At 41.8% G+C, this 27936-nt stretch overlaps 1 protein-coding gene across 1 annotated transcript; it reads right to left on the reverse strand.

The window, feature by feature from the left end:
- Window positions 1–7145: 7145 nt before the first annotated feature.
- Window positions 7146–9931, reverse strand: LOC138888107 (uncharacterized). The gene is made up of 2 exons (XM_070169920.1): window positions 9290–9931; window positions 7146–7211 (listed from the first exon to the last, which is right to left on the reverse strand). Exons 1-2 carry the CDS (start codon window positions 9929–9931, stop codon window positions 7146–7148), a joined length of 708 nt encoding a protein of 235 aa, XP_070026021.1.
- Between the last annotated feature and the right edge of the window lie 18005 nt (window positions 9932–27936).

Raw genomic sequence — 27936 nt, forward strand, 5'->3', positions numbered from 1 at the left:
TGTTGTAAGGATTTGACACTGATTATAAGGTCGAGGGCCTGAGATATGTACGCCACGAGGTGACTTGATTGATATGGGGCCGAGATCCTAGTTTGATGCCACGAAATGACTTGATATTGCGCTTGGGCCGTAAGGGGCCCCTCCAGGAGTCTGCACACCCCCAGTGAGCACGGGTACCCATTGTGATGTGAGATTGAGCCTGAGGGGCTGGTATTGTTCTGAGATATTGCTCAAGGTGCGGATTTGTTGATATTGTGCCCGAGGGGCAAACTTCTATTTGTTTACCTTACATTAATTACCTGTCAATTATTTGCTTACTTGTTGAAAGGAGGATTTTATGTGATTTTTCACTGGTTTACTGTTTTTAAATGATTTTTACTGCTTTAATATAGAATGCCTTGTGCCCTACGTGTTTTCTTACTTTCAATCGTTATTTACATTTGTTACTCACTGAGTTGGAGTACTCAATTTACGCCGTACACCCCGTGTGCAGATTTAGGCGTAGCTGGTCCCGCTCCCGAGTGCTGACTCATTCCAGTGTCAGGGGGATCTTCGAGAAGTCTTTAGGTAGCTGTTGGCGTTCGCTTCCTAGAGCTCCTCCCTATCTATTTACTTTATGTTCTTAGTTCAGTATTTAAAACTCCATAGTTACATTTGAGGATTCAGTATTGGTAGATGCTCGTGACTTGTGACACCCCAGTTAGGGCTATATCGGGTTGTATTTTCGCTACTTATTATCATTAAATTATGTTTCAGACTGCTTTTATGTTGCTTAACTGCTTTAACAAGTGAATTGGGTTTAGTTGGCTGGCCTTGTCTTCACGAGAGGCGCCCTCACGGCCGGGTTCGGGGTTAGGGTCATGACAAGTTGGTATCAGAGCCTAGGTTACATAGGTCTCACGAGTCATGAGCAGGTTTAGTAGAGTCTCGCGGATCGGTACGGAGACGTCTGTATTTATCCTCGAGAGGCTGTAGAACCTTTAGAAAAAACTTCATGTTCTTGAAATTCTTGTCGTGCAAATTTGTTGACTCGAGTACTAAACTTCTGTTGTTCTATTCTCTCACTGATGGTGAGGACGCACACTATCGGTTAGGGTGGACGACCACCAGTACCACTAGCTGTGGCCACCAGAGGCCGAGGATACGGCCGTGGTCGCGGTAGAGGGCAGAGCCGCAAGGGCAACACCTGTAGATCCACTAGCTTCCCCTGTTCAGGACCAGGTCCCAGCTATAGACGCTCCAGCAGCACCAGCTCAGGCACCAGCTGTGCCTATTATGATTCCGGGTCTTCAGGAGGCCTTAGCTCAGATCTTATCAGTTTACACTGGCTTGGCTCAGGCGGTCTCAGCCACTACAGGCGCAACTACTTTTCAGGCCGGGGGAGGCAATCAAACTCCCGCCGCTCGCACACCTGAGCATGTCGTGCAGGGACTTCAGATGCTGGGGGCGCATCCAGCCCAGCCGGTGGCAACTGCTCAGGACTATGTAGTTCCTGTCATGCCGAAAGATGAGCAGCGTAGGTTGGAGAGGTTTGGTAGATTGCAGCCTCTGACCTTCAGTGGCACAGAGGGCGAGAATGCCTAGGGCTTTTTGGATAAGTATTAGAGGATGCTTCGTACTGCAGGTATTCTGGAGACCAGCGGTGCCGCTTTTACCAAATATCAGTTTTCAGGAGCTGCTTTCACTTGGTGGGAGGATTTTTGAGAGGCGTAGGCCTGTTGGTGCAACACCCCTTTCCTGGCAGCAGTTCTCCGTTCTCTTTCTGGAGAAGTATGTGTCACAGTCTCGTAGAGAGGAGCTACGTAGGCAGTTTGAGTGGTTGCATTAGGGGGAGATGACCGTGTTGCAGTATGAGTTGAGGTCTCTAGGTTGGCTCGTCATGCCTGTCACACCTCCTTTTTCACTATACCCCGTAAGGGAATAAAGGAGTTTTTTCAATTAAAAGACAATCAGAACGGGATTTAGTTATTAATTATTCAGAGTCGCCACTTGGGAGATTAATGGTGTCCCAAGTCATCGGTTGTATCCCGAACCGAGGAAAAATATGACTCTATTAACAGTCCGCGAATCAGAAATCCGGATAAGGAATCCTGTTAACCCGGGAGAAGGTGTTAGGCATTCTCGGGTTCCGTGGTTCTAGCACGGTCGCTCAACTGTTGTATTTGATTTTATCTGATTTCAAAACATGTTCTAGCTTATGTGCTTTTAATTTTAAACCACTTTTATTATTATTATTTTAACGATAATTGCAACGTCATGAAAATACGTATCGAACCACGTCACATCAATGCACCCGTGGTTGTTGACATATTTTGACTTCGTTGAGATTCGGATTTGGGTCACATAAATGCGCACCCGAGTTTAGGAAGGTGAATTATTAAAAGTGCATCCAAAGTGTCTAACGCGCTATCATCCTTAGAGAAGGCCGTGAAATTCGCTAAACGACTCATCCTGAATTCTAAGTATTTCACTATAATTAATTATTGAGGGCCCCGCGATTTATGTGTTTTGTTCAGCGAGGCTCGTCTCATTTTATTTTAAAAAGGCAGACCCTAGAGCTATTAGAATTTTCTATTTTTTATTTGTCTCTATTAATCAAGAAAAGGTCCTAATCAATTATTAGTGTTAATAAACCAGCATTTGAAAGTGTTACACCGACCGGAATTTCCCACAGCCACGGACATTGGGCCTGAAGTTAGCCCAAATCAATCAAGCCAAATCGAACCGTCTAGGGATTAGCAGGTCGAATCCCTGGAGTGGCAATCCATCGAATTGTTTAAATGTCTGTTCACTAACTTTACCCCAAACTCTCGTGTATGGGCTCCACTCTTCTGACAAAAGGAAATGAATATGCACTTACCTAAATCAATTAGATACTGACCCTCAAATCGTTCAAGAGAGTAGTTATGTCGTCCTGATTTTAAAAATGAACAAACGTACTAATAAATTTACTCATGCTTGCAATTACAAGACAAATATTATACCTCCTAATTTATTATGCTTTTAAACAAATTTATGAACCAGCTGATGAGAAAACAACTAAGACTAAAGTGAACTATTAACTCCGACTACTGACTTATAATTGTTAAAGCTATTGCATTACGAAATTATTTAGGATGTATGTTCAGCATTAGAATAGAACTCAACGTGACAACACACCAGTTCCAGTTTCACCGAAACTTGAACTGTTTATGATTTTGAATTTTTAAACAGAAAATTGCTAAGCTAAACAAGTTAAATCTAAGTAACTACAAATCAACAGTCCAGCAATCTAAATAACACAGTTCTGTCAATTCAGTTATACATTCAAATTGATTGTATCGTACAACAACAAAATTATATAAAACTGTTAAAATATAATGAGATTCACGAACGACATATCTATAGCCGAAGCTCCAGTTTTCATTTCATTTTCCAGCAAGTGATCTACATAGTACTGAGTTTCATGTTGAGTACTTGGAGATGTGAAATACAATAAGAAGAGGAAGACGATCAGCAGCAATAACAGCCACGAGTAGAAATCAATCAGCCAGTAACTTAATTCAATAGCCACGAAGAGTTGGAAACCAAATAACACCCAGGCAATCAACCACAAGTTACTACACCCAAATGCAATTGCAATTTGACCAAAAACTACAACACTTCTTCAACAATCGAGAAATAACCAGCAATCACTCGAAATAGTCTCAAACACCTTCAGATGCCCTAAACACTCAGGTACAGAACAGAAATGAAGAACACCAAAGCAGAATCTGAAAATTAACTGAAATAGGCTATGAAACAGTGATATTTCTTTTTGTTTTCTATTTTTGATGTTTTTGTATTTTTGTATATTTGAATTCAAATGATAATCTGAAATTTAGAGAAAGGGAGAGAACTTTTGGTGGGAATTTTTGCGGTTCCCAACTTGTCCAACAAAGCAATAAAGATTGCCTTTTATAGGCAAAACTAAGGGGAAGCTTCAGATTTTCAATTGCCTATTATTCCCTTGTTTTCTAACTTATTACCCAAGTTAACACCCTCATTTCCTAACTTGTTACTCAAGTTACTGCTTCTAAAAACTTAAACTTACACCAAGGCCCCCTTCTAGAAGGCCCTAGGGTATTCTTCTACCTCTAGAATACCTATACTACCCTTATTTTGGTTTTGAAATTACTATTCTTAACAAAACAGCTCTTTTCCATGCCTAAACTACCCCTGGAAACCCTCTGAAATTACTGACCCTAATTAAACTTCTAACAACTATAACCAATCACCTAAACTGAGACTAATTAAAAGGGATTGAACCTCAAACTAATGAACACTAAATTGAAGAACACTTGAAACTTGATTAAACTAACAAGACATTAATCTAAACAATTTTAACACAGGTTTGGAACAGAATTAAACTAAAAATCTAAAGGGACAAAAATCAGATTACAAAAGGAAATTGGACTAAACCAATTAGTTTGAACTAACTATTACTTAACAATTAAACCAATTAGCTGAATATTTAAACTAGGTAAAATGAAATCGACTTAGTGTTAGCAAAGATGGAAACTAACCTAAGGATTAACCTACACATCTATCACTAATAATAACAAATTGAAGCCAAGCTAAACTGGTAATCGGAACTACACGACAATTGAACTTCATTTTAATTAAACAACTAAAAACATGCACCAAACTAATAAGAAACGAAACTAAAAAAATGAAAAAGAAGAAGAAAACTTACTGATTTGTCTTCAACCTTAAATAGACTTTCCCCCGGTGTCTTTTGAACGTAAGTGACAACTAATTCTTTATGAGGGAAACCCGGGGGCCATGTGGTACTGATTTGGAAGAATCTGAAGGAATTAGGGTTTCGCCGGGAAAACTAAAACTGCTATTCGAACAATTCTGGCGGGATTCGAGGGACGGGGTTAAGGGGGTTGTGTAGAGGAGATTAAGGTGGCTCTAGGGTGTAAATTTGGTGGAGTTTGGGACTGATGGCGTCATGGCCCGAAAACCTTAAATCGAAGATTCGAAGGGTTCAAGTAAGATTCGAAGGAACGGGCCGGTGGATTTGGATAGAGGAAGAGAAAGGGAAGTTGGGGTGTGAATTTGGTGGTGATCGGCGTCGGTGACGTTCGCCGGCGGCGACGGCTCCAGCGGAGTTACAGAGGAGGGTTAGTACGAGGAAGGTGAGTTATGTTTTAGGGTTTGGGAATATTTCGGACATATTTATTAAATCAACAAGAAAGCACCACAGCCGTTGGATTATGGAGAATGAAGGGCCAGGATTGATTTGCTGTGAAACGACGTCATTTGGGCATCTCTGGAGATGGGTCGTTTGGACCGGATAGGGGCAGGCCGGGTTCTGGGGACAGGGCTGGTCGGGGTCATTTTCTTTGGGCTAGGTGAAATAAATGGCCCAATTCATGTTACCTTATCAAGGCCAAATTTCAATTATTTCTTCATTTCTTTTATCTATTTTTGTTTTTCAATTTGTATTTTTCTTGTATTATTTTTCTGATTTTATAAAAATGCAACAATTAAAATAAAATCCTAATATACTTCAAAGTTAAACTAATTAACTCCTAAAATTCTTTAAAAGCTATTTCGTGATGAATTCACAATTAAACAATTAAAAATGCAAAAATGAACTATTTTTGTTATTTTTTTCATATTTTGTTCTAAAACAAATTAACCCCTAATTAATACTAAAAATATGAAATTAGATCCTAAATGCAGATGTATATTTTTGTATTTTTCATATGAATAAAAATGCATAGATAAAATGCAACAATTACCAAAAAATAGCACCAAAATTCACAAAAGTTGTGAAATAATAAAGAAATCATTTTGTTTGGAATTTTGGGAATAATTCATATATAGGGCAAAAATCACGTGCTCACAGCTGCCCCTCTTTGCTCGGAAACATGAAAAGTTTTCGGGCAAAGATAAGTGAGCAAATATGAGCGATTTTTGCCCGTTTGAATATTCTGTGTGAAGCATTTTTGAAAGAGTTGACCTCACCCTGCTTCGGAGGTTGCCTACATATCCTGGGCTAAACAAGAATCAGGCCAGTGTAGTTCAGGAGTGTTTGGTAGCTGGGACTACCAGGAGTTGTGATTTCACTGCGATTGCTGCTGCCACTTAAGCTAAACTTAAGCTATGATCTATGAATTACAAGAAATCCTATCTAAGCTTTTCAAACTTGTCCTTGTACTTCCTTGTTGCCTTGTTGTCTTGTGTTTTCTTGGTAAAATCCCTTATTGCCATTGCAAACTACAAACTGAGGTGTTGTTCCTTTCTTCAAATTGCTGAACTTGAATGTATTCCCTTGTTGTACGGGTGGGCTCCCGATTTCAAAGCTCAAAATGAATTCTCCTATTCTCCAGGCGCGCTCCTGACTTTCAAACTTGAATGTATTCCCATGCTATCCAGGTGGGCTCCTATCTTCTACACTTGAAATGTATTCTCTACTCTTCAGGCAGGCTCCTGACTTGAAATGTATTCCCTGCTCTCCAGGCGGGCTCCTGACTTCTAACTTGAGATGTATTCCCTGCTCTCCAGGCGGGCTCCTGACTCCAAGATAGACAAAACAAAGAATTTGAAAGCTAAAATTTAAATTATACTCCCTTGTTCTCCAGGAGGGCTCCTGACTGCTGTGCTTGAAAGTATTCCCTGCTCTCCAGGCGGGCTCCTGACTTCAACTTGAAAGTGCTCCCTGCTCTCCAGGAGGGCTCCTGACTTCAAATAGACAAAACAAAGAAAATTTTCTGCCCCAGTTTGGTGGCTTTTGGTGACTGCCTTTCTCCACAGAGAGTTCCTCTGAAACAAACGAACTTTTCTGCCCCTATTTTAATCAAAGAAAATTTGTCAGTTCAAAATGGTGGTTAGTTGGTGGCATTCTTGTTGGAGATCTTTCTGCTGTATTGTTTTGTTCCAACTGGCTTCCCGAACTGGCCCTGAACCGCTTTGACTTTCTGACTGATCTTCGAACCCCTGACTCTGACAAACCGAGTGTTCTGTACCCATGTTGTTGTTTCACACCTCTGACCCCTTTTTCTGAACCTTTGCACTTCCCACGACATTTCCCAATCATTCCACCGATGATATTTCCGGTGATTCCCTGTATTCCACCTTTCATCACATTGTTTTTGACATGCTCTGACCACATCTCACTTTACACTTTCCGGAATCTGGTAGTGAGTTTTGAAATCCCTTTCCACTTGCTTTGAGCAAAACTGACATTGAAACATTTTAGACAGATAAAACCCCCAAAGAAAATGAAATGCAATGAGTTTACGAGTTAGGGATAAGAAGAATCCAAAACTGGATGACTGCTAAAAAGAAAAGGGGAATGAAACTTATCTGACCGGAACAACCGGTACCAATCATCATGACATGCATTTCGGACTAATCGACCCAATCTGTCCAACTAACCAACTCTTGGTCGCCACCCTTTGTTGCCCCAGAATTTCCATCAGTTTATTACTTTATCCAAACCTTAGCCTTGTTCGTCCTGTGGTGCCTCAAAACAATTTTCCACCAACAGACCTTTCTCCATCAATCATTTCTCAACTCACTTTTGCCTCAAAGTGCCCGCAAGGGTTTTCACCAATAAGACTCTCTCATTTTTATCTTTTTGCTTTTCTTGCTTGAACCAGAGTGTTGCCCCAGACCTGAATTACATTTACCTGCTTGACTTGGCATTTCTCAAAGACTGATCAGAAGGTCTTTCTTTGGACCGTAATGTGGGCTTTGGATGGGGCTAGAAAGAAAGGGTATGAAAGTCTCAAAATAATTTCAAAATGGGTTAAAATTACAACTTTCGAAATCAGATTTCTTACAACAACCACGACTTCTGCCCCAGTTTCTTGTTTGGGGACTTTAGATTTTATTTTGGTATGACTAAACCTCAGAGAGGCTGCCTACGTACCCTTTCGGGATCAAGTCAAACGTAGTTCACATCATAGAGACTACGTTGTTGTATTTTTTCTTTTCTGCTCTTCTTTTCCTTTCTTTTCTTTTCCCTTTCTTTTCTTTCTTCTTTTCACTTTCTTTTCTTCTTTTTTCTTTACCTTATGTCCGACACCTGCGTTTCTTGATTGTGCCGTTGATTCCAAATGAGGGGTATGAACGAAAATAATTAATGCTCAAAGGGGATAACTAGGGCTAAAGTGTTTGGATAGCAGAAAAAAACGCCTTCGTCATTTCAATCTTTAAAAGGTGCCAAATACAAACAAGTACAATCAAAATAAAGAAATCATACATAGTATCTCTTGACCGCATCGGAATTGATAGCCATTTCTACACATTTTCCTTCTATATCTGTCAAATATAGTGCACCATTAGACAACACTCTGGTTACAACAAATGGCCCCTGCCAGTTTGGGGCGAACTTTCCTTTTGCTTCAGCCCAATGAGGCAAAATACGTCTCAGCACTAACTGTCCGACTTCAAACTTCCTCGGACGCACTTTCTTGTTGTACGCTCTTGCCATTCTTTGCTGGTACAGTTGACCATGACACACTGATGCCAATCTCTTCTCGTCAATCAAACTCAACTGCTCAAGACGACTTTTCACCTATTCATCATCATCGATCTCAGCCTCTACTATGATTTGGAGAGACGGGATTTCCACTTCTGCGGGTATCACTACTTCCGTGCCATACACCAAAAAGTAAGGAGTTGCCCCCACCGAGGTACGAACAGTGGTGCGGTATCCCAATAATGCAAAAGGCAGCTTTTTATGCCATTGTCTAGATCATTCCACCATATTCTGGAGTATTTTCTTTATATTCTTATTAGCTGCCTCAACCGCACCATTTGCCTTAGGGCGGTATGGAGTGGAATGACGATGAGTAATCTTGAATTGCTCACATGTCTCCGTCATCAGATGACTATTGAGATTAGCGCCATTGTCCGTGATGAGTACCTTCGGAATCCCAAACCGACAGATGATATTTGAGTGCACAAAATCAACAACTGCTTTCTTGGTCACGAATTTGAAAGTTTTCGCTTCAACCCACTTGGTGAAATAATCAATGGCCACCAGAATAAACCTGTGTCCGTTTGATGCTGCTGGCTCAATTAGCCCAATGACATCCATGCCCCAAGCAACAAAGGGCCATGGTGCAGACATTGTATGTAATTCGGATGGTGGAGAATGAATCAAATCTCCATGCACTTGGCACTAATGACATTTACGCACAAAACTGATGCAATCCCGCTCCATAGTGAGCCAATAATAACCTGCTCTGAGAATCTTCTTTGCTAGAACATACCCACTCATATGCGGTCCACAAACTCCGGAATGTACCTCAGTCATGATAGATGTGGCATGTCTCGCATCAATGCATCTCAACAACCCGAGGTTTGGAGTTCTTTTGTACAACACTCCTCCGCTAAGGAAAAACCCGCTTGCCAACCGTCGAATTGCTCGTTTTTGATCACCTGTGGCCTGTATAGGATACACACCCATCCTTATATATTCCTTGATGTCATGAAACCACGGCTCACCGTCAAGTTCCTCTTCCACCACATTACAATAAGTGTGTTGATCGCGGACCTGAATCTGCAAAGGTTCCACGTAAGCCTTATTCGGATGGTGTAACATCGAAACCAGTGTAGCCAACGCATCAGCCACTTCATTATGAATCCTTAGAATGTGCTTGAACTCTATCGACTGAAACCGCTGACAAAGCTCATGCAAATATTGTCGGTACGATATAAGCTTTAAGTCCCGTGTTTCCCATTTTCCTTGAGTTTGGTGTACCAGTAGGTCCGAGTCACCCATGACCAAGACTTCCTGGACACCCATATCGATAGATAATCTCAACCCCAAGATACATGCCTCATATTCTGCCATGTTGTTCGTACAATAAAAACGAAGCTGAGCTGTAACAGTGTAATGTTGCCTTGTTTCAGAAATAAGCACCGCTCCTATTCCCATGCCTTTCATGTTTGCGGCCCCATCAAAGATAAGTTTTCATCCTGGATTCTCAACTTGTTACAACTCTTCAACATGCATCACCTCTTCATCAGGGAAATAAGTCTTCAAAGGTTCATAATTTTCATCAACCAGATTCTCGTCCAGATGGTCCGCCAAGGCCTGTGCTTTCATCGCAGTCCGAGTCACGTAGACAATGTCAAACTCTGTGAGCAGGATCTGCCACTTTTCAAGCCTCCTTGTGGGCATAGGCTTCTGAAAGATATACTTTAACGGGTCCAAACGAGATATGAGGTAAGTAGTATAAGATGACAAATAATGTTTTAGCTTCTGTGCCACCCAAGTTAGGGCGCAACATGTCCTTTCAAGATAAGTATACTTAACCTCGTAGGGTGTAAACTTCTTGCTGAGGTAATAGATGGCCTGCTCCTTCCTTCCAGTGATATCATGTTGACCCAATACACAGCTGAACGAATTGTCCAATACCGTTAAATATAGAATCAAAGGTCGCCCTGGTTCTGGCGGAACCAACACGAGTGAATTTGACAAATACCCCTTTATCTTATCAAACGCCTCCTGACATTCATTTGTCCACTTGACCACAACGTCTTTCTTTAACAGCTTAAAGATAGGCTCACAAGTTGTCGTGAGTTGGGCGATGAACCTGCTGATATAATTCAATCTCCCCAGCAAACTCATCACCTCGATCTTGTTCCTCAGAGGTGGTAATTTATGGATGGCCTTGATTTTTGATGGATCCAGTTCAATACCCTGGCGGCTGACTACGAACCCCAACAACTTTCCAGATGACACCCCGAACGCGCATTTTGCAGGATTAAGCTTGAGATTGTACCTGCGAAGCCTTTGGAAGAACTTTCTCAGATCCCTGACATGGTTAGATTGCTGTCTAGACTTTGCAATCACATCGTCCACATACACCTCGATTTCCTTGTGTATCATATCATGGAATATTGTTGACATTGCCCTCATATAAGTTGCCCCAGCATTTTTCAAACCAAACGGCATGACCCAATAACAGTATGTTCCTATGGCGTGATGAATGCCATCTTTTCTGCATCTTCCTCGTCCATTAAAATCTGATGATAACTCGCGTAACAATCCACAAAAGAACCAATTTCATGTTTGGCACAATTATCAATCAATATGTGGATGTTCGGCATCGGAAAATTATCTTTTGGACTTGCCTTGTTAAGATCCCGATAATCGACACACACCCTGGTCTTGCCATATTTCTTCGGCACAGGCACAACATTAGCTAACCAGGTGGGATACCGTGTAACCCGAATGACCTTTGCATCGAACTGCTTGGTGATCTCTTCTTTGATTTTTATACTTATGTCCGTTTTGAACTTTCTCAGCTTCTGGTTGACAGGAGGGAATGCCGGGTCAGTGGGCAATTTGTGAACCACCAAATCAGTACTTAGCCCTGGCATATCATCGTACGATCATGCAAAAATATCCTTGTACTCAAACAATGCTTTGACTATCCCCTCCTTGAGATGTGGCTCCAGATGAACACTTATTTTAGTTTCACGAACATTGTCTTGGTCCTCTAGATTAACTGCTTCGATGTCATTTAGGTTAGGTTTGGGTTTTTCTTCAAAGTGACTTAATTTTTTACTAACTTCCTCATAGGCCTCGTCATCATCATATTCCACCTCATCGTCACACTCGATTTCTTGCACTATTATTTCTGAATTAGATTGGCTTTTAAAACTGGGCCGAAGATTCCTCATGCATGTCATGTCATCGATATTAGCATAAAAAGAACCGTACAGAAAGAAAAAGAAAATGAAATGGAAACAAAATTAGGAATTAAGAAAGAAAAGAAATTGCATTTCATTGAATGTAAAGATAACAGGGTTTTAACTCATCCAAACGGATGGAACATAGCAACTGAATTACAAACCCTGGAATAATCCAGGTGAACAAAAGGAAAATAAAACCCACTACCGTGACTCCCTCCGAGATGGAAGAGGAGTGGCTTCCCAGTTCTTAACATTAGCATGTGGCCCGATGTACTGTATATCTGCTTTGCTCGACCCTTCCCCGGCCTCAACCATGTTCACCTCAGCAAATACCTTCTCAAGCCCTTTCTCCAAGTTCCCATCCGCACCAATCAGTGGACCAAACACCTTTGCCAATAATTGCTTCCCGATACTTGGCCTGACGAAGGACCTGGACAGACGTGGAATTGGTTTGGGAAGAACCCAGCCTCTTTTCTTCATTTTGCGGGCTCGTCTTACATCCGCCACCGTAGGCTTGAAACCCAGCCCAAAGGTATTCAGATTCTTGGGCAAATAAACTGGCTGAACAATACCTTGCAAATCAGCACCCAACCCTTTGCCTGGTACAAACCCGTTTTTCAACATTTCAGAGGCTACCATGACAGTTGCAGCTGTTATTCTGGGGACCGGGATGCTTTTCCCCACATGAACCTTTTCTACTGAGACTGTATCGAAAACCTGCTAAACCCACGGCCCCTTATCATCATCAGTTTCTATAAAGGGTACGATGGCATCACTTACAATGCTCATGTTGTCTTCCCCATGTGCTACGATTTCTTGTCTATCCCACTCGAATTTGACCATCTGATGTAGTGTAGAAGGCACCGATTTGGCAGCGTGGATCCATGGTCGCCCTAACAGAAGATTATAAGACACCGCCACGTCTAACACCTGAAACTCCATGGTAAACTCGACCGGACCAATTGTCAATTCAAGTATGATGTCACCCACTGTGTCTGTACCACCACCATCAAACCCCTAAACGCAGATGCTATTCTTATGAATTCTTTCATCATCAACCTTCAACTTGTTCAATGTAGACAAAGGACAGATATTGACACTGGACCCATTATCAATCAGTACTCGAGTGACTATCAAATCTTCATATTTCACATTTAAATAAAGAGCTCTATTATGTTCTGTACCCTCCACGGATAATTCATCATCAGAAAATGTCACTATGTTTACCTCAAAGATTTTTTTCGCGATTTTCTCCAAATGATTCACTGAAATTTTATCGGGGACATGAGCTTCGTTCAATATCTTCATCAGAGCCCGGCGATGTTCATCCGAGTGGATAAGCAACGAAAGCAACGAGATTTGGGCTGGCGTTTTCCTTAGCTGCTCAACAACAGAATAATCTTGCACTTTCATCTTTTTCAAGAACTCTTCTGCCTCTTCCTCTGTAATAACTTTCTTAACTGGCGCTGGATTTTCCTTGGGAGCCCTAGCTTTTCTCAACTCTTCGGGGGAAAAACAACGTCACGAGCGAGTTAAACCTTGTGTTTCACAGACTTCCTCTTTGATTTCCTTCCCCTTGTAGGTCACAACTACTTGTTCATACTTCCACGAGATGGCTTTACTATTAATTACTGGTAACTGGGTTACTGGCTTTATAACAACTGGTTCTATGTGATCCACCTTCACGACTGCCGCAGGTGTGCTTGATACTCCCCGAACCACTACCTTGATCGGCTCTGGTTTCTTCGCAACAATGGAAGATCCTTTCCCCATCACCACAACTGGCTTGTTGTCTATTCTTTTCAACTGAACCGATGGTTTTACACTAGCTGACTTTTCATTCACTTTGGCTTCACTAGAACGGATCAACATGACAGTCTGTGAGGGCTTTTTAAACTCTGCTCCCTTATGTATCAGTTCAATCATGTTGGCCTCATGATGCGCTGGCAACGGGTTCTGGTTGATATTGGGCGCCTCCGGGGCCTGAACCTCGATTCTGTTTGTGTCAATAAGCTCTTGCACTGCAGTTTTCAATCTCCAACATTTCTCAGTATCATGTCTGGAGCCTCTGAACAATACTCACAACTCACTAAATTGTCCAGATTTCTAGGAAGGGGATTTGGCATTTTGGCCTCAACCGGGTTCAACAGGCCTACCTGTCTTAGTTTGTGGAAAAGAGTGGTATAGGATTCTCCCAGTAGAGTGAATGTTTTCTGTTTCTACATTCTCTCATTTCTGAAAGCCTAGTTTGGGCGGAAGCCGGATCCTGGCCTATAAGCCCTCGGGTGTGGATATGTGTTTTGTGGAGCTGGGTATGTGTTTGGGTAGCCGGCGCACGTCGTTGCGCGTGAGCCGAAGGCTAGGTATAAGTTTGGGCATGATGGGCGGAAAAGTGTGGCTCTGGTGGTGGATAATAGTGTTGAGGAGAGCCATATGGGGTATACGGGTAATTTAGGTGATGGGGTCTGGGTTGGTTGTAATAGTGTGAAGGGCTTCTAGACCTGGACCATACTCTGGATTCGACAGTTGCAACCTCTTCTTTCTTCTTCTTCCCAAGCACACCCCCAGTGCCATTTTGAATGGCTTGGGTGGTTGCTTTGATTGCTGAATAACTCATGATCTTATTGGATTTGAGTCCCTCCTCAACCATGCCTCCCATTTTCATGACTTAATTAAAGGACTTGCCCACTGCTGACACCAAATGACCAAAATAGGTGGTCTCCAAAGCCTACAAGAAATAATCAACCATTTCACTCTCTTTCATCGGGAGGTCAACCCTCGCCGCTTGCTCTCTCCAACGGAACCCATATTCTCGAAAGCTCTCACCTGGCTTCTCCTTGATCTTTGCCAATGACAGTCGATCTGGGATGATTTCAAGATTGTATTGAAACTGACAGGTGAAGGCTTGGGCCAAGTCGTCCCAGGTGTACCACCTGTTGTGGTCTTGTCTAGTGTACTAGTCCAACGCCAATCCGCTCAAACTTTGGCTGAAATACGCCATCAGCAATTCATCTCTCCCTCCTGCTCCTCTCATCTTCCTACAGAATCCCCTTAAATGTGCTACTGGGTCGCCATGCCCGTCGTACAAATCAAACTTAGGCATCTTAAACCCGACCGGTAACTGAACATCTGGGAATAGACATAAATCTTTATAGGCCACACTTACTTGGCCCCCTAACCCCCTCATGTCTCAGAATGATTGCTCCAGGCTTTTGACCTTTCTGATCATCTCCTCCTGCTCAGGGTTTTTGGGTGGCTTCTCGGTGCCTGCCGTGAGATCAAGATGAGGGGTATAAAAGTAGGGTTCTGGAACTTTGAAGGTAGGCTCAGGGGGATAATACTGATTGTCGTGCGTCTGGAACAGAGGTTCATTGGGGGATCAGTGTAAGGTAGCAGGTGGAGGTGCCACAAAAACGGGAGTGATTGGTGGAGGAGGGGATGAGACTTGTTTGGATGGAGGAGCCTGTGATGTATAAGAAGTGGTGCCTTGGCATTGTTGGTAGAGGGGAAATGCTGGAGATGAATTCACAGTGGGTGGCTCCTGAGGCTGAGCCAATGGTGGGATATAAGCAGGGTTAGCGGGATAAACTGGCGGTGGATGCCCCTTTGCCCAGGCTTGGTACATTTCAGCCATCTGTTGTTTCAACTTATACATTTCCTCCCTCATTGCATGAACGTCCATTTCTTCTACTTCTTTCGATGGGTCAATAATACTCGTATCAGATTTCGGGCCAGTCATGTTCACTTTATCTTTAGACCGGGTGTTGTATGGATGAGTTTCCAGAATGCCAAACACCTAACCACTTACCTGGACTCACACATTTAGACAACAATTCCGTTAGCGATTAGTTTTTAACAGATTGGATAACCGCACATTGGGCATGAATGCACCTATACAGTTAACCATTTCTATTATGCATTTGTTCAACCGCATGCGTCATCCCGGCATTTCCATAGTTCCAACTGTAAGCTTTCTCTTTTCTTTTTGTTTTCTTTTCTCTTTTCTCTCTTCTCTTATTTTCATTCAATTTTTCCTCGTCTCTCCGCTTTCCCCTTTGTTCTTTCCCTTTCTTTGTTTTCTTTTCTTTACTTGGTTACGGTCGAATTCTATGGAGATTGCCTACGTATCGTGACCCCGCATGAATCAGACCAGGTGTAGTTCGTGAAAATAAGTGCCAAAATAAAGGAACAAATTTTGGGAATTTTCAGATTTTCATTACCACAACATTCTATTATAAACTAAACATTTTGAAATGGAAAATAACGGACTTCAACTAAACTCAAATACAAACTCCGAACATACTAGCATACTTGGACGCAAAAAGAAAACAGACTGACAAACAACAAACTCTAGAATGGAAAATACAGACTCGATCTATGAATACATTAGTGCTTCAAAAGTGGGTGCCCGCGGGGCATCGTTCGGCCTCGCCATGGTCTTAGGTGCTAAATCCCTTTCAAGTTGCTCCAGCTCATACATGGTTCGCTTGACTTAAATCATTACTGCCGAAAAGAAGGTAGTGCGGGTCATGTCTTCACATGCCCGACATCTCCTGAGGATGGCGTGGGAAATGGTCTCAATCCTGTCTCTTGTTCGACCCTTTTCTATAAGCAATCGCCTTACTTGATTGTTGCAAGCCTCCAACACATGAGAATCCTGAAGATGCTGATCCTGCAGCTGTTGTATTTCTACTTCCATTGGGGCCAGTAAGTCATAGCAGTGTCCACTTTCAGTCTCAAAAGCTTTAGCTTGCTTAGCTGCCTTATCCTCAAGGGTAACCACTTTTCTTTTCAGACTAGCAATAGTCTTTTCATAATCCTTCTCTAATTGTTTCATGTAATAGGTGCGTTCTTCTGTTCTTTTTACCCACTGTGCCCGGAGTTCCGCTATGGTGCCTTCGGATTTTTTCAGCTCATCCCGGCACTCACTAATTTCCTTTTTCAGCCCCTTTATCAACCACTCGTCCGACCGACTCCTCTGTTGGTTATTGGCAACTATCCTTATTTGCTGGATTTGGGCCCTAAGTGCCTCGTTTTCTTGGTCCAACCTGTTCTTTTCTCCCTGATCAGCAGCAACTTGCACACTATTATCAAATTTCAAAGCTCCAATCTGTTGTTTCAGCTTGCCGATTTCAGCCTGATAGCCTTCTTCTTTTGCTAGCCAACCCCATGTTCTTGTGATGATTCAGTGAAACCCTGGATGTGGGGTCTTTTAGCTGGCCTCTGATGCTCAAGCTCTCTTCTGTACCATGCGAGGTATTCTAGCGACATTTCTCTTTTGGCCCGATCATGCACACAAGTATCTGCTTGTAGACATTGACATTCATTCCAAATCTCGCGGACTTTTGCTTCGGGAAACTGTCCGTCAGGGCTAATCTCAATTACTTGAGCACTAAGATCTTCCTCCCGTGGCACTGTTTGGCATCTCCCAAGTTGTCTCCGAACCCGACATGGAGCATAAGGCTGGATGCTCTTAAGTCCCATCAAAAGAAAATGCCACCTAGCTGCTGGCATGTATATGATTTCTTCAACAGGAAACCATCCCAACGTCCACTGTATCTGACTGTCCGTGAGAGTACGAAAGTATGATATCCATGCTGTTACTCCTTTAGGCAGACTAACCCCGTCAATCCTTATGTAAAACTCTCCTACACATGTTTTGTCAGACGAACCATAACTCAAGAGCTGGGAACGGTGGCATAGATGCTCGGTCATCCACATTTGTAGCAACAAGTTACACCCCTCAAAAAAGTTGCCTCCGGCTTTGCAGGCAGTGAGAGCTCGGAAAATGTCAGACACGATCATAGGCGCAAGAGTGCTTTCATCTTGAGTAAGCAAGGTACTGATGACCCCGACTACTTTTATATCAATATTCTTGTCTTTCCTTGGGAACACCAGGAGGCCCAAAAAGGTTATCATGAAAGCCACCCGTCTGTGCTCATCCCATTTTTGACGGTTATTTTTACTGCATAGCTTGATGTCCGTCTTGTTAAACCCTCCCACGTGGCCGTACCTGTCGTATATGAAGCGCAGAGTGCAGAAGCCTTTTGCCAAATCTGAATTATGGACTGTCCTGGGTATCTTTAATGAATCTAAAAACCGATGCACCGTGATGGCTCTTGGAGTAACCAGATATTTTCCTCTTAACGGAACCTCAGCATTTCCGATGTACCCGGCGATTTCCTCTAGAGTTGGGGTGAGCTCAAAATCTGAGAAGTGGAAGACATTGTGCGCCGAGTCCCAGCAGGTGACCAATGCTCTTATAATATCACCCCGAGGCTTGATTTCCAATAAACCCGTAAGACCTTTAAGATATTTCTTGACTTCGTCTTGTCCTTCTTTGCCTAAATCGTTCCACCATAGCCGCAACTCGAAAGAGATTTTAGTCATTATTGAGAAAGGTTCGTTTTGCATCGTGCTCATCCTGCACATTTATTAAAGTGATTTAAGCAAAAACAAAACTTTTATTTGACTCGAAACAAAATTAACTATTTCTTTTTTTTTCAAATGTAAAATGAAAGATTCGGTTTTCGAACACGGCCTTTCAGCACCCTCAAGAACGAAGATTTTCAGGATGTAAGAGTCAACCGGTCAAAAATCAAAATGACCAAAAATGGCCGTGTTTGCAAAGTTAGCCTTCCGGCGTCCTTTTCGGGAACATTCGACTATTTTTTGACAAAACGGCATCACCTAACTTATTTACGACGAAAATTAAAAATTTGATATATATTTTTTTTGGCTATTTTTTGCAAAGGGGAGGTTGGACCCGATGAGGGTTGCGCACGGATCTCACGCCCTGCGAGAATCAAATCTGCGTAGTTCGGGCCGAGAAACTAACTATATTTTGAAAACAAGACCCTTTTTTCATTTTCCATGGCAAGACAAACTATTTTTCCCTTTCTATTTTTTTTTGAAAACAAGACAAAATAACGACTTTTTTTCTTTTTCATTTTCGACAAACAATAAACAACCTATTTTTCGCAAACTAAAATAAAAACTCTTCTTTTTCTTTTCCTTTTCAATAAAAGACTCTTTTTCTATTTTTCTTTTGCTTTTAGTAAAACAGACTATTAAAAATAAAGCATTTTTCTTTTTCATTTTCTCAAAATTTCAGCAGAGTTTCGACAATACTTGGTCATTGGTTTTTCTAAAATAATCAATTAACCCCCTAACTGTTATTTCTCTCTTTTCTCTTTTCCTCTTTTTCTCAATTTTCTAACATTCCCGAGATTCAAAAGTCGGTCAACATGCTGGTTCGAAACAAATATATGTACAGAACAAATAGGATGCATTAGGATGGTCTTTTCATTTTAGGTTGCTAGCCTTAAACGGACTCAACCCCTGTATTGAGTCCCCTAAGTCAAATGCAGCATGATGCAATTAAGCGCTCCTACTAGGGATCCAACATGAAGTCAAGTTATTCTAGGTTCAAAACCTGGGTATGTGTTCTAAACAGTGCACTCGAGCGGACAACTCGAGTCGAGGAGGGGGCAGCGTACCGGGGACCCGCGAGATCGTCCGGCTTTGCAACTTATCCGAGCCTCTTTTTTATTTCAGGGTATGACACTAACAGAATAGGGAGTCTCAACCAGTAAGCACATCCCCAGAGGTGAAGAGAGAAGTGTGTCAACACAGTTTATATACAGTTCAAATGATATCAAAGCGGTAGCATTTAGCATATTCAACACAAAACATGTAGGAAAATCAGATATAACCAAATACAACAATTTATCTAAGCTCGAATTCTGAACCCTGAACCAGAGATTCTGGGTTCGATCCCCAGCAGAGTCGCCAGAGCTGTCACACCTCCTTTTTTACTACACCCTGTAAGGGCATAAAGGAGTTTTTCCAATTAAAAGACAATCGTAACGGGATTTAGTTATTAATTATTCAGAGTCGCCACTTGGGAGATTAATGGTGTCCCAAGTCACTGGTTGTATCCCGAACCGAGGAAAAATATGACTCTGTTAACAGTCCGCGAACCAGAAATTCGGATAAGGAATCCTGTTAACCCGGGAGAAGGTGTTAGGCATTCTCGGGTTCCGTGGTTCTAGCACGGTCGCTCAACTGTTGTATTTGATTTTATCTGATTTCAAAACATGTTCTAGCTTATGTGCTTTTAATTTTAAACCACTTTTATTATTATTATTATTATTATTATTATTATTATTATTTTAACGATAATTGCAACGTCATGAAAATACGTCTCGAACCACGTCACATCAATGCACCCGTGGTTGTTGACATATTTCGACTTCGTTGAGATTCGGATTTGGGTCACATAAATGCGCACCCGAGTTTAGGAAGGTGAATTATTAAAAACGCATCCAAAGTGTCTAACGCGCTATCATCTTTAGAGAAGGCCGTGAAATTCGCTAAACGGCCCATCCCGAATTCTAAGTATTTCACTATAATTAATTATTGAGGGCCCCGCGATTTATGTGTTTTGTTCAGCGAGGCTCGTCTCATTTTATTTTAAAAAGGCAGACCCTAGAGCTATTAGAATTTTCTATTTTTTATTTGTCTCTATTAATCAAGAAAAGGTCCTAATCAATTATTAGTGTTAATAAACCAGCATTTGAAAGTGTTACACCGGCCGGAATTTCCCACAGCCACGGACATTAGGCCTGAAGTTAGCCCAAATCAATCAAGCCAAATCGAACCGTCTAGGGATCAGCAGGTCGAATCCCTGGAGTGTCAATCCAACGAATTGTTTAAATGTCTGTTCACTAACTTTACCCCAAACTCTCGTGTATAGGCTCCACTCTTCTGACAAAAGGAAATGAATATGCACTTACCTAAATCAATTAGATACTGACCCTCAAATCATTCAAAAGAGTAGTTATGTCGTCCTGATTTTAAAAATGAACAAACGTACTAATAAATTTACTCACGCTTGCAATTATAAGACAAATATTATACCTCCTAATTTATTATGCTTTTAAACAAATTTATGAACCAGCTGATGAGAAAACAACTAAGACTAAGGTGAACTATTAACTCTGACTACTGACTTATAATTGTCAAAGCTACTACATTACGAAATTATTTAGGACGTATGTTCAGCATTAGAATAGAACTCAACGTGACAACACACCAGTTCCAGTTTCACTGCAAACTTGAACTGTTTATGATTTTGAATTTTTAAACAGAAAATTGCTAAGCTAAACAAGTTAAATCTAAGTAACTACAAATCAACAGTCCAGCAATCTAAATAACACAGTTCTGTCAGTTCAGTTATACATTCAAATTGATTGTATCGTACAAAAACCAATCACATAAAACTGTTAAAATATAATGAGATTCACGAACGACATATCTATAGCCGAAGCTCCAGTTTTCATTTCATTTTCCAGCAAGTGATCTACATAGTACTGAGTTTCATGTTGAGTACCTGGAGATGTGAAATACAATAAGAAGAGGAAGACGATCAGCAGTAATAACAGCCACAAGTAGAAATCAATCAGCTAGTAACTTAATTCAATAGCCACGAAGAGTTAGAAACCAAATAACACCCAGGCAATCAACCACAAGTTACTACACCCAAATGCAATTGCAATTTGACCAGAAACTACAATACTTCTTCAACAATCGAGAAATAATCAGCAATCACTCGAAATAGTGTCAAACACCTTCAGATGCCCTAAACACTCAGGTACAGAACAGAAATGAAGAACACCAAAGCAGAATCTGAAAATTAACTGAAATAGGTTATGAAACAGTGAATTTTTTTTTGTTTTCTATTTTTGATATTTTTATATATTTGAATTCAAATGATAATCTGAAACTTAGAGAAGGGAGAGAACTTTTGGTGGGAATTTTTGGGGTTCCCAACTTGTCCAACAAAGCAATAAAGACTCTCTTTTATAGGCAAAACTAAGGGGAAACTTCAGATTTTCAATTGTTTATTAGTCCCTTGTTTTCTAACTTATTACCCAAGTTAACACCCTCATTTCCTAACTTGTTACTCAAGTTACCGCTTCTAAAAACTTAAACTTACACCAAGGCCCCCTTCTAGAAGGCCCTAGGGTGTTCTTCTACCTCTAGAATACCTATACTACCCTTATTTTGGTTTTTGAAATTACTATTCTTAACAAAACATCCCTTTTCCATGCCTAAACTACCCTTGAAAACCCTCTGAAATTACTGACCCTAATTAAACTTCTAACAACTATAACCAATCACCTGAACTTAGACTAATTAAAAGGGATTGAACCTCAAACTAATGAACACTGAATTGAAGAACACTTGAAACTTGATTAAACTAACAAGACATTAATCTAAACAATTTTAACACGGGTTTGGAACAGAATTAAACTAAAAATCTAATGGGACAAAAATCAGATTACAAAAGGAAATTGGACTAAACCAATTAGTTTGAACTAACTATTACTTAACAATTAAACCAATTAGCTGAACATTTAAACTAGGTAAAATAAAATCGACCCAGTATTAGCAAAGATGGAAACTAACCTAAGGATTAACCTACACATCTATCAATAATAATAACAAAATAGAAACAAATTGAAGCCAAGCTAAACAGTTAATCGGAACTACACGGCAATTGAACTTCATTTTAATTAAACAACTAAAAACATGCACCAAACTAATAAGAAACGAAACTAAAAAAATGAAAAAGAAGAAGAAAACTTACTGATTTGTCTTCAACCTTAAATAGACTTTCCCCCAGTGTCTTTTGAACATAAGTGACAACTAATTCTTTATGAGGGAAACCCGGGGGCCATGTGGTACTAATTTGGAAGAATCTGAAGGAATTAGGGTTTCGTCGGAAAAACTAAAACCGCTATTCGAACAATTCCGGTGGGATTCGAGGGACGGGGTTTAGGGGGTTGTGTAGAGGAGATTAAGGTGGCTCTAGGGGTGCAAATTTGGTGGAGTTTGGGACTGGTGGCGTCATGGACGGAAAACCTTCAATCGAAGATTCGAAGAGTTCAAGTAAGTTTCGAAGGAAAGGGCTGGTGGATTTGGATAGAGGAAGAGAAAGGGAAGTTGGGGTGTGAATTTGGTGGTGATCGGCATCGGTGACGTTCGTCGGCGGCGGCGGCTCCAGCGGAGTTACAGATGAGGGTTAGTATGAGGAAGGTGAGTTATATTTTAGGGTTTGGGAATATTTCGGACATATTTATTAAATCAACAAGAAAGCACCACAGCCGTTGGATTATGGAGAATGAAGGGCCGGGATTGATTTGCTGTGAAACGACGTCGTTTGGGCGTCTCTGGAGATGGGTCGTTTGGACCGGGTGGGGGCAGGCCGGGTTTTGGGGACTAGGCTGGTCGGGATCATTTTCTTTGGGCTAGGTGAAATAAATGGCCCAATTCATGTTACCTTATCAAGGCCAAATTTCAATTATTTCTTCATTTCTTTTATCTATTTTTGTATTTCAATTTGTATTTTTCTTGTATTATTTTTCTGATTTTATAAAAATGCAACAATTAAAATAAAATCCTAATATACTTCAAAGTTAAACTAATTAACTCCTAAAATTGTTTGAAAGCTATCGTGGAGAATTCACAATTAAATAATTAAAAATGCAAAAATGAACTATTTTTGTTATTTTCTTCATATTTTGTTCTAAAACAAACCCTAATTAATACTAAAAATATGAAATTAGATCCTAAATGTAGATGTATATTTTTGTATTTTTCATATGAATAAAAATGCACAGATAAAATGCAACAATTACCAAAAAATAGAACCAAAATTCACAAAAGTTGTGAAATAATAAAGAAATCATTTTGTTTGGAATTTTGGGAATAATTCATATATAGGGCAAAATCATGTGCTCACAATGCCATCTGGGTGGTCCCGACAGATAGAGCGAGGATTAGGAGGTTTGTTGATGGTCTTACTTATCAGCTCCGTATTCTCATGACTATGGAGAGGGTGACTGGTGCTACTTTCGAGGAGGTTGTGGATATCGCCCGTGAGATTGAGTCTGTTCGTCGCTAGGAGCGAGAGGGGAGGGAGGCCAAGAGGCTTCGAGGATCTGGCAATTACAGTGGTACTCCTTCGAGAGGTCAGTTTCAGCACGGCAGATGTCGTCCATTCAGGTCTGCTTAGCCAGCTCGCCCAGGTTATCCTGGGGCATCTTCGGGTCATGGTTATCACAGTTCTCAGTTGGGCCAGTCATCATTTAGTGCCCTTCTAGCTTAGAGTTTGACCCGTGCTCCATCAATTCAGGGCTCTTCTATGCCAAGTGCATCTACTAGTCACTCCGGTGCGAGAGGTTCCCTCCAGTCCCCTTCTCCACCACATGGGAGTTGTTATGAACATGGTGAGATGGGTCATACGTGGAGGCAGTGCCCTCGTCGTCTTGCGAGTTCATCTCAGCAGAGGGGTCAGTCATCGGCTTTAGTGCCAGTTACTTCACCACCACCCGCCCAACCAGCTAAGGGTGGAGGCCAGTAAGCTAGGGGTCACCCCAGAAGGGGAGGTCGATTAGGTGGCGGTCAGGCCCGTTTCTAGGCACTCCCAGGCAGACCCGATGTTATTGCTTCAGATGCTATTATTACAGGTATTGTTTCAGTCTGCCACAAAGATGCCTCTGTATTATTTGATCCTAGTTCCACCTTTTTTATGTGTCATCATACTTTGCTCGTTATTTGGGTATGCCCCGTGAGTTCCTTGGTTCATCTGTTCACGTATCTACCCCGGTGGGCAATACTGTTATTGTAGATTGTGTGTATCGGTCGTGTGGTAAATATTGGGGGTCTGGAGACCCGTGTGGATCTTTTATTATTGTGTATGGTGGATTTCGATATCATTTTAGGTATGGATTGGTTATCTCCGTGTCATGCTATTTTGAACTGTCATGCTAAGACAATCACATTGGCTATACCAGGTGTGCCACGGATTGAGTGGTGAGGTGTGACTGATTATGTTCCCAGTAAAGTGATCTCATTCTTGAAAGCCCAGCGTATGATTGGGAAGGGTTGTCTTTCGTATCTAGCTTTTGTGAGGGACGTCGGAGCTGAGACTCCCAGTATTGATTCTGTCCCAGTTGTGAGGATTTTCCTAATGTGTTTCCTGCAGACCCATCGGGCATGACGCCGGATAGGGATATTGATTTTGGTATTGACCTGGTGCCGGACACTCAGCCCATTTCTATTCCGCAGTATCGTATGGCACCAGCGGAGTTGAAGGAATTAAAAGAACATCTTCAGGAACTCCTTGATAAAGGGTTCATTTCGGCCTAGTGTGTCACCTTGGGGGCGTCGGTTCTGTTTGTGAAGAAGAAGGATGGCACTATAAGGATGTGTATTGATTATAGGCAATTGAACAAGGTAACAATTAAGAACAAGTATCTGTTGCCTCGCATTGATGATTTATTCGACTAGCTTCAGGGAGCGAGAGTGTTCTCCAAGATTGATCTCCGTTCAGCACCAGTTGAAGATCAAGGACTCAGATATTCTTAAGACGGCTTTCAGGACCCGATATGGTCATTATGAGTTCTTGGTGATGTCTTTTGGGCGGACTAATACCCCAGCAACGTTCATTCATTTGATGAACGGCGTGTTCCAACCTTATCTCGATTCGTTTGTCATAGTCTTCATTGATGATATTCTGGTATACTCGCGTAGTCAAGAGGAGCACGCAGCGCATTTGAGAGTTTTGTTGCAGAGATTGAGGGAGGAGAAACTTTAGGAAAAATTCTCCAAGTGTGAGTTTTGGCTCAGTTTAGTGGCTTTTTTGGGGCACGTGGTGTACAACGAGGGTATTCAGGTTGACTCGAAGAAGATAAAGGCAGATTAGAGTTGACCCAGACCGTCCTCAATTACCGAGATTCGCAGTTTTCTTGGTTTGGCGGGTTATTATCACCGTTTTGTTCAGGGATTTTCATCTATCGCATCGCCCTTAACCAGGTTGACTCAGAAGGGTGCTCTATTTGTATGGTCGGACGAGTGTGAGGAGAGCTTTCAGAAGCTCTAGATAGCTTTGACCACATCTCCAATGTTGGTTTTACCATCAGTTTCATGTTCATATACCATGTATTGTGATGCTTCGAGAGTTGGAATTGGTTGTGTATTGATGCAGGAGGGTAGAGTTATTGCTTATGCTTCTCGTCAGTTGAAGCCCCATGATAAGAACTACCATGTTCATGATTTGGAGTTGGCTGCCATAGTTCACGCATTGAAGATTTGGAGGCATTACTTGTATGGTGCATCTTGTGAGGTGTTCACTGATCATCATAGTCTTCAACATTTGTTCAAGCAGAAAGATCTCAATTTGAGGCAACAGAGATGGTTGGAGTTGCTTAAGGATTATGATATTACTATATTGTACCATCCGGGAAAGGCCAATGTGGTGACCGATGCCTTGAGCCGAAAGGCGGTGAGTATGGGTAGTTTGGCTATATTTCAATTAGGGAGAGACCTCTCGTAGTTGATGTTCAGGCTTTGGCCAATCGGTTTATGAGATTAGATATTTTGAAGCCCAGTCGGGTATTGGCTTATATGTTGTCTCCGTCTTCCTTATATGATCGCATCAAAGAGCACCAGTATGATGATTCACACTTGCTTGTCCTTAAGGACAGAGTTCAGCATGACGATGCTAGAGATGTGACCATTGGAGATGATGGGGTGTTGAGGATGCATGGCTAGATTTGTGTGCCTAATATGGATGGGCTTCGGGAGTTGATTTTGGAGGAGGCCCATAGCTCGCGGTATTCCATTCATCTAGGTGCCACTAAGATGTATCAGGATTTGAGGCAGCGCTACTGGTGGAGAAGAATGAAGAAAGATATTGTGGGATTTGTAGCTCGGTGTCTCAATTGTCAGCAGGTGAAATATGAGCATTAGAGACTGGGTAGCTTTCTTCAGCAGATGGATATTCCTGAGTGGACGTGGGAGAGGATCACTATGGACTTTGTTGTTGGACTTCCACGGACTTTGAAGAAGTTTGATGCTATTTGGGTGATTGTGGATTGACTGACCAAGTCCGCGCACTTCATTCCTATGTGTACTACTTATTCTTCAGAGCGGTTGGCAGATATCTATATCCGGGAGATTGTTTGTTTGCATGGTATCCCAGTTTCCATCATTTCAGATAGGGGCACTCAGTTTACATCGCAGTTTTGGAGGTCTGTGCAGCGAGAGTTGGGTACTCATGTTGAGTTGAGGACAGCTTTCCTCCCTCAGACGGACGGGCAGTTCGAGCGCACTATTCAGATATTGGAGGACATGTTGCGTGCTTATGTCATTGATTTCGGAGGCTCATGGGATCAGTTTCTACTGCTTGTAGAGTTTGCTTATAACAACAGCTACCAGTCGAGTATTCAGATGGCTCCATATGAGGCTTTGTATGGGAGGCGGTGTAGATCCCAAGGTGTTTGGTTCGAGCTAGGTGAGGCTGGGCTATTGGGGATAGACTTGGTGCAGGATGCCTTAGAAAAGGTGAAGGTGATTCAGGAGAGGCTTCGTACAGTGAGTCGAGGCAAAGGAGTTATATTGACAAGAAGGTTCGAGATGTGTCCTACATGGTTGGTGAAAAGGTTTTGTTGAAGGTTTTGCTCATGAAGGGTGTTATGAGATTTGGAAAGAAAAGGAAATTGAGTCCATTGTTCATTGGGCCTTTTGAGGTGCTTTGGAGGATAGGGGAGGTGCTTATGAGCTTCCTTTGCCACCCAGCTTGTCGAGTGTGCATCCGGTATTTCATGTTTCTATGCTCCGAAAGTATATTGGGGACCCGTCTCATGTTCTGGATTTCAGCACGATTCAGTTGTATGATGATTTGACCTATGATATGGAGCTAGTAGCTATTTTGGGTCGTCAGGTTCGAAAGTTGAGGTCAAAGGATATAGCTTCAGTGAAAATGCAGTGGAGAGGTTAGCCCGTGGAGGAGGCTACCTGGGAGACCAAGCGGGAGATGCAGAGTAGATATCCTCACATGTTTGAGGCTTCAGGTATGTTTCTTGATTCGTTCGCCGACGAACGTTTGTTTAAGTTGGGGAGGATGTGACGACTCGTCCAGTCGTCTCATGAGTTACCGCTCCATTTTCCCTATTTCTGCTTCTTTATGCTTCGTTATCCGTGTTTTGTGGTATCAGGTTGGTCGAATCGAGCCCAAAATAATTTTGGCAAGGTTTGAGACACTTAGTCTCTTTTAAGGAAGTTTAAGTTGGAAAAGTCAACTGGATGTTGACTTATGTGTTAGAGGGCTCGGATGTGAGTTCCGATTGTTCGTTTAGCTTCGGAAGGTGATTTGTGACTTAGAAGTGTGATCGGAAT

This window comes from Nicotiana sylvestris, chromosome 3 (genome assembly GCF_000393655.2).
Source record: "Nicotiana sylvestris chromosome 3, ASM39365v2, whole genome shotgun sequence".
Taxonomy (NCBI): domain Eukaryota; kingdom Viridiplantae; phylum Streptophyta; class Magnoliopsida; order Solanales; family Solanaceae; genus Nicotiana; species Nicotiana sylvestris.

Coding starts and splice junctions, on each gene's coding strand:
- LOC138888107 (XM_070169920.1), bottom strand. CDS start 9,931: ATGAAAGGCATGGGAATAGGAGCGGTGCTTATTTCTGAAACAAGGCAA. Junction 7,212..9,289: donor CCACATCTATCATGACTGAG/GTACATTCCGGA, acceptor TTTCAATGTCAG/TTTTGCTCAAAGCAAGTGGA.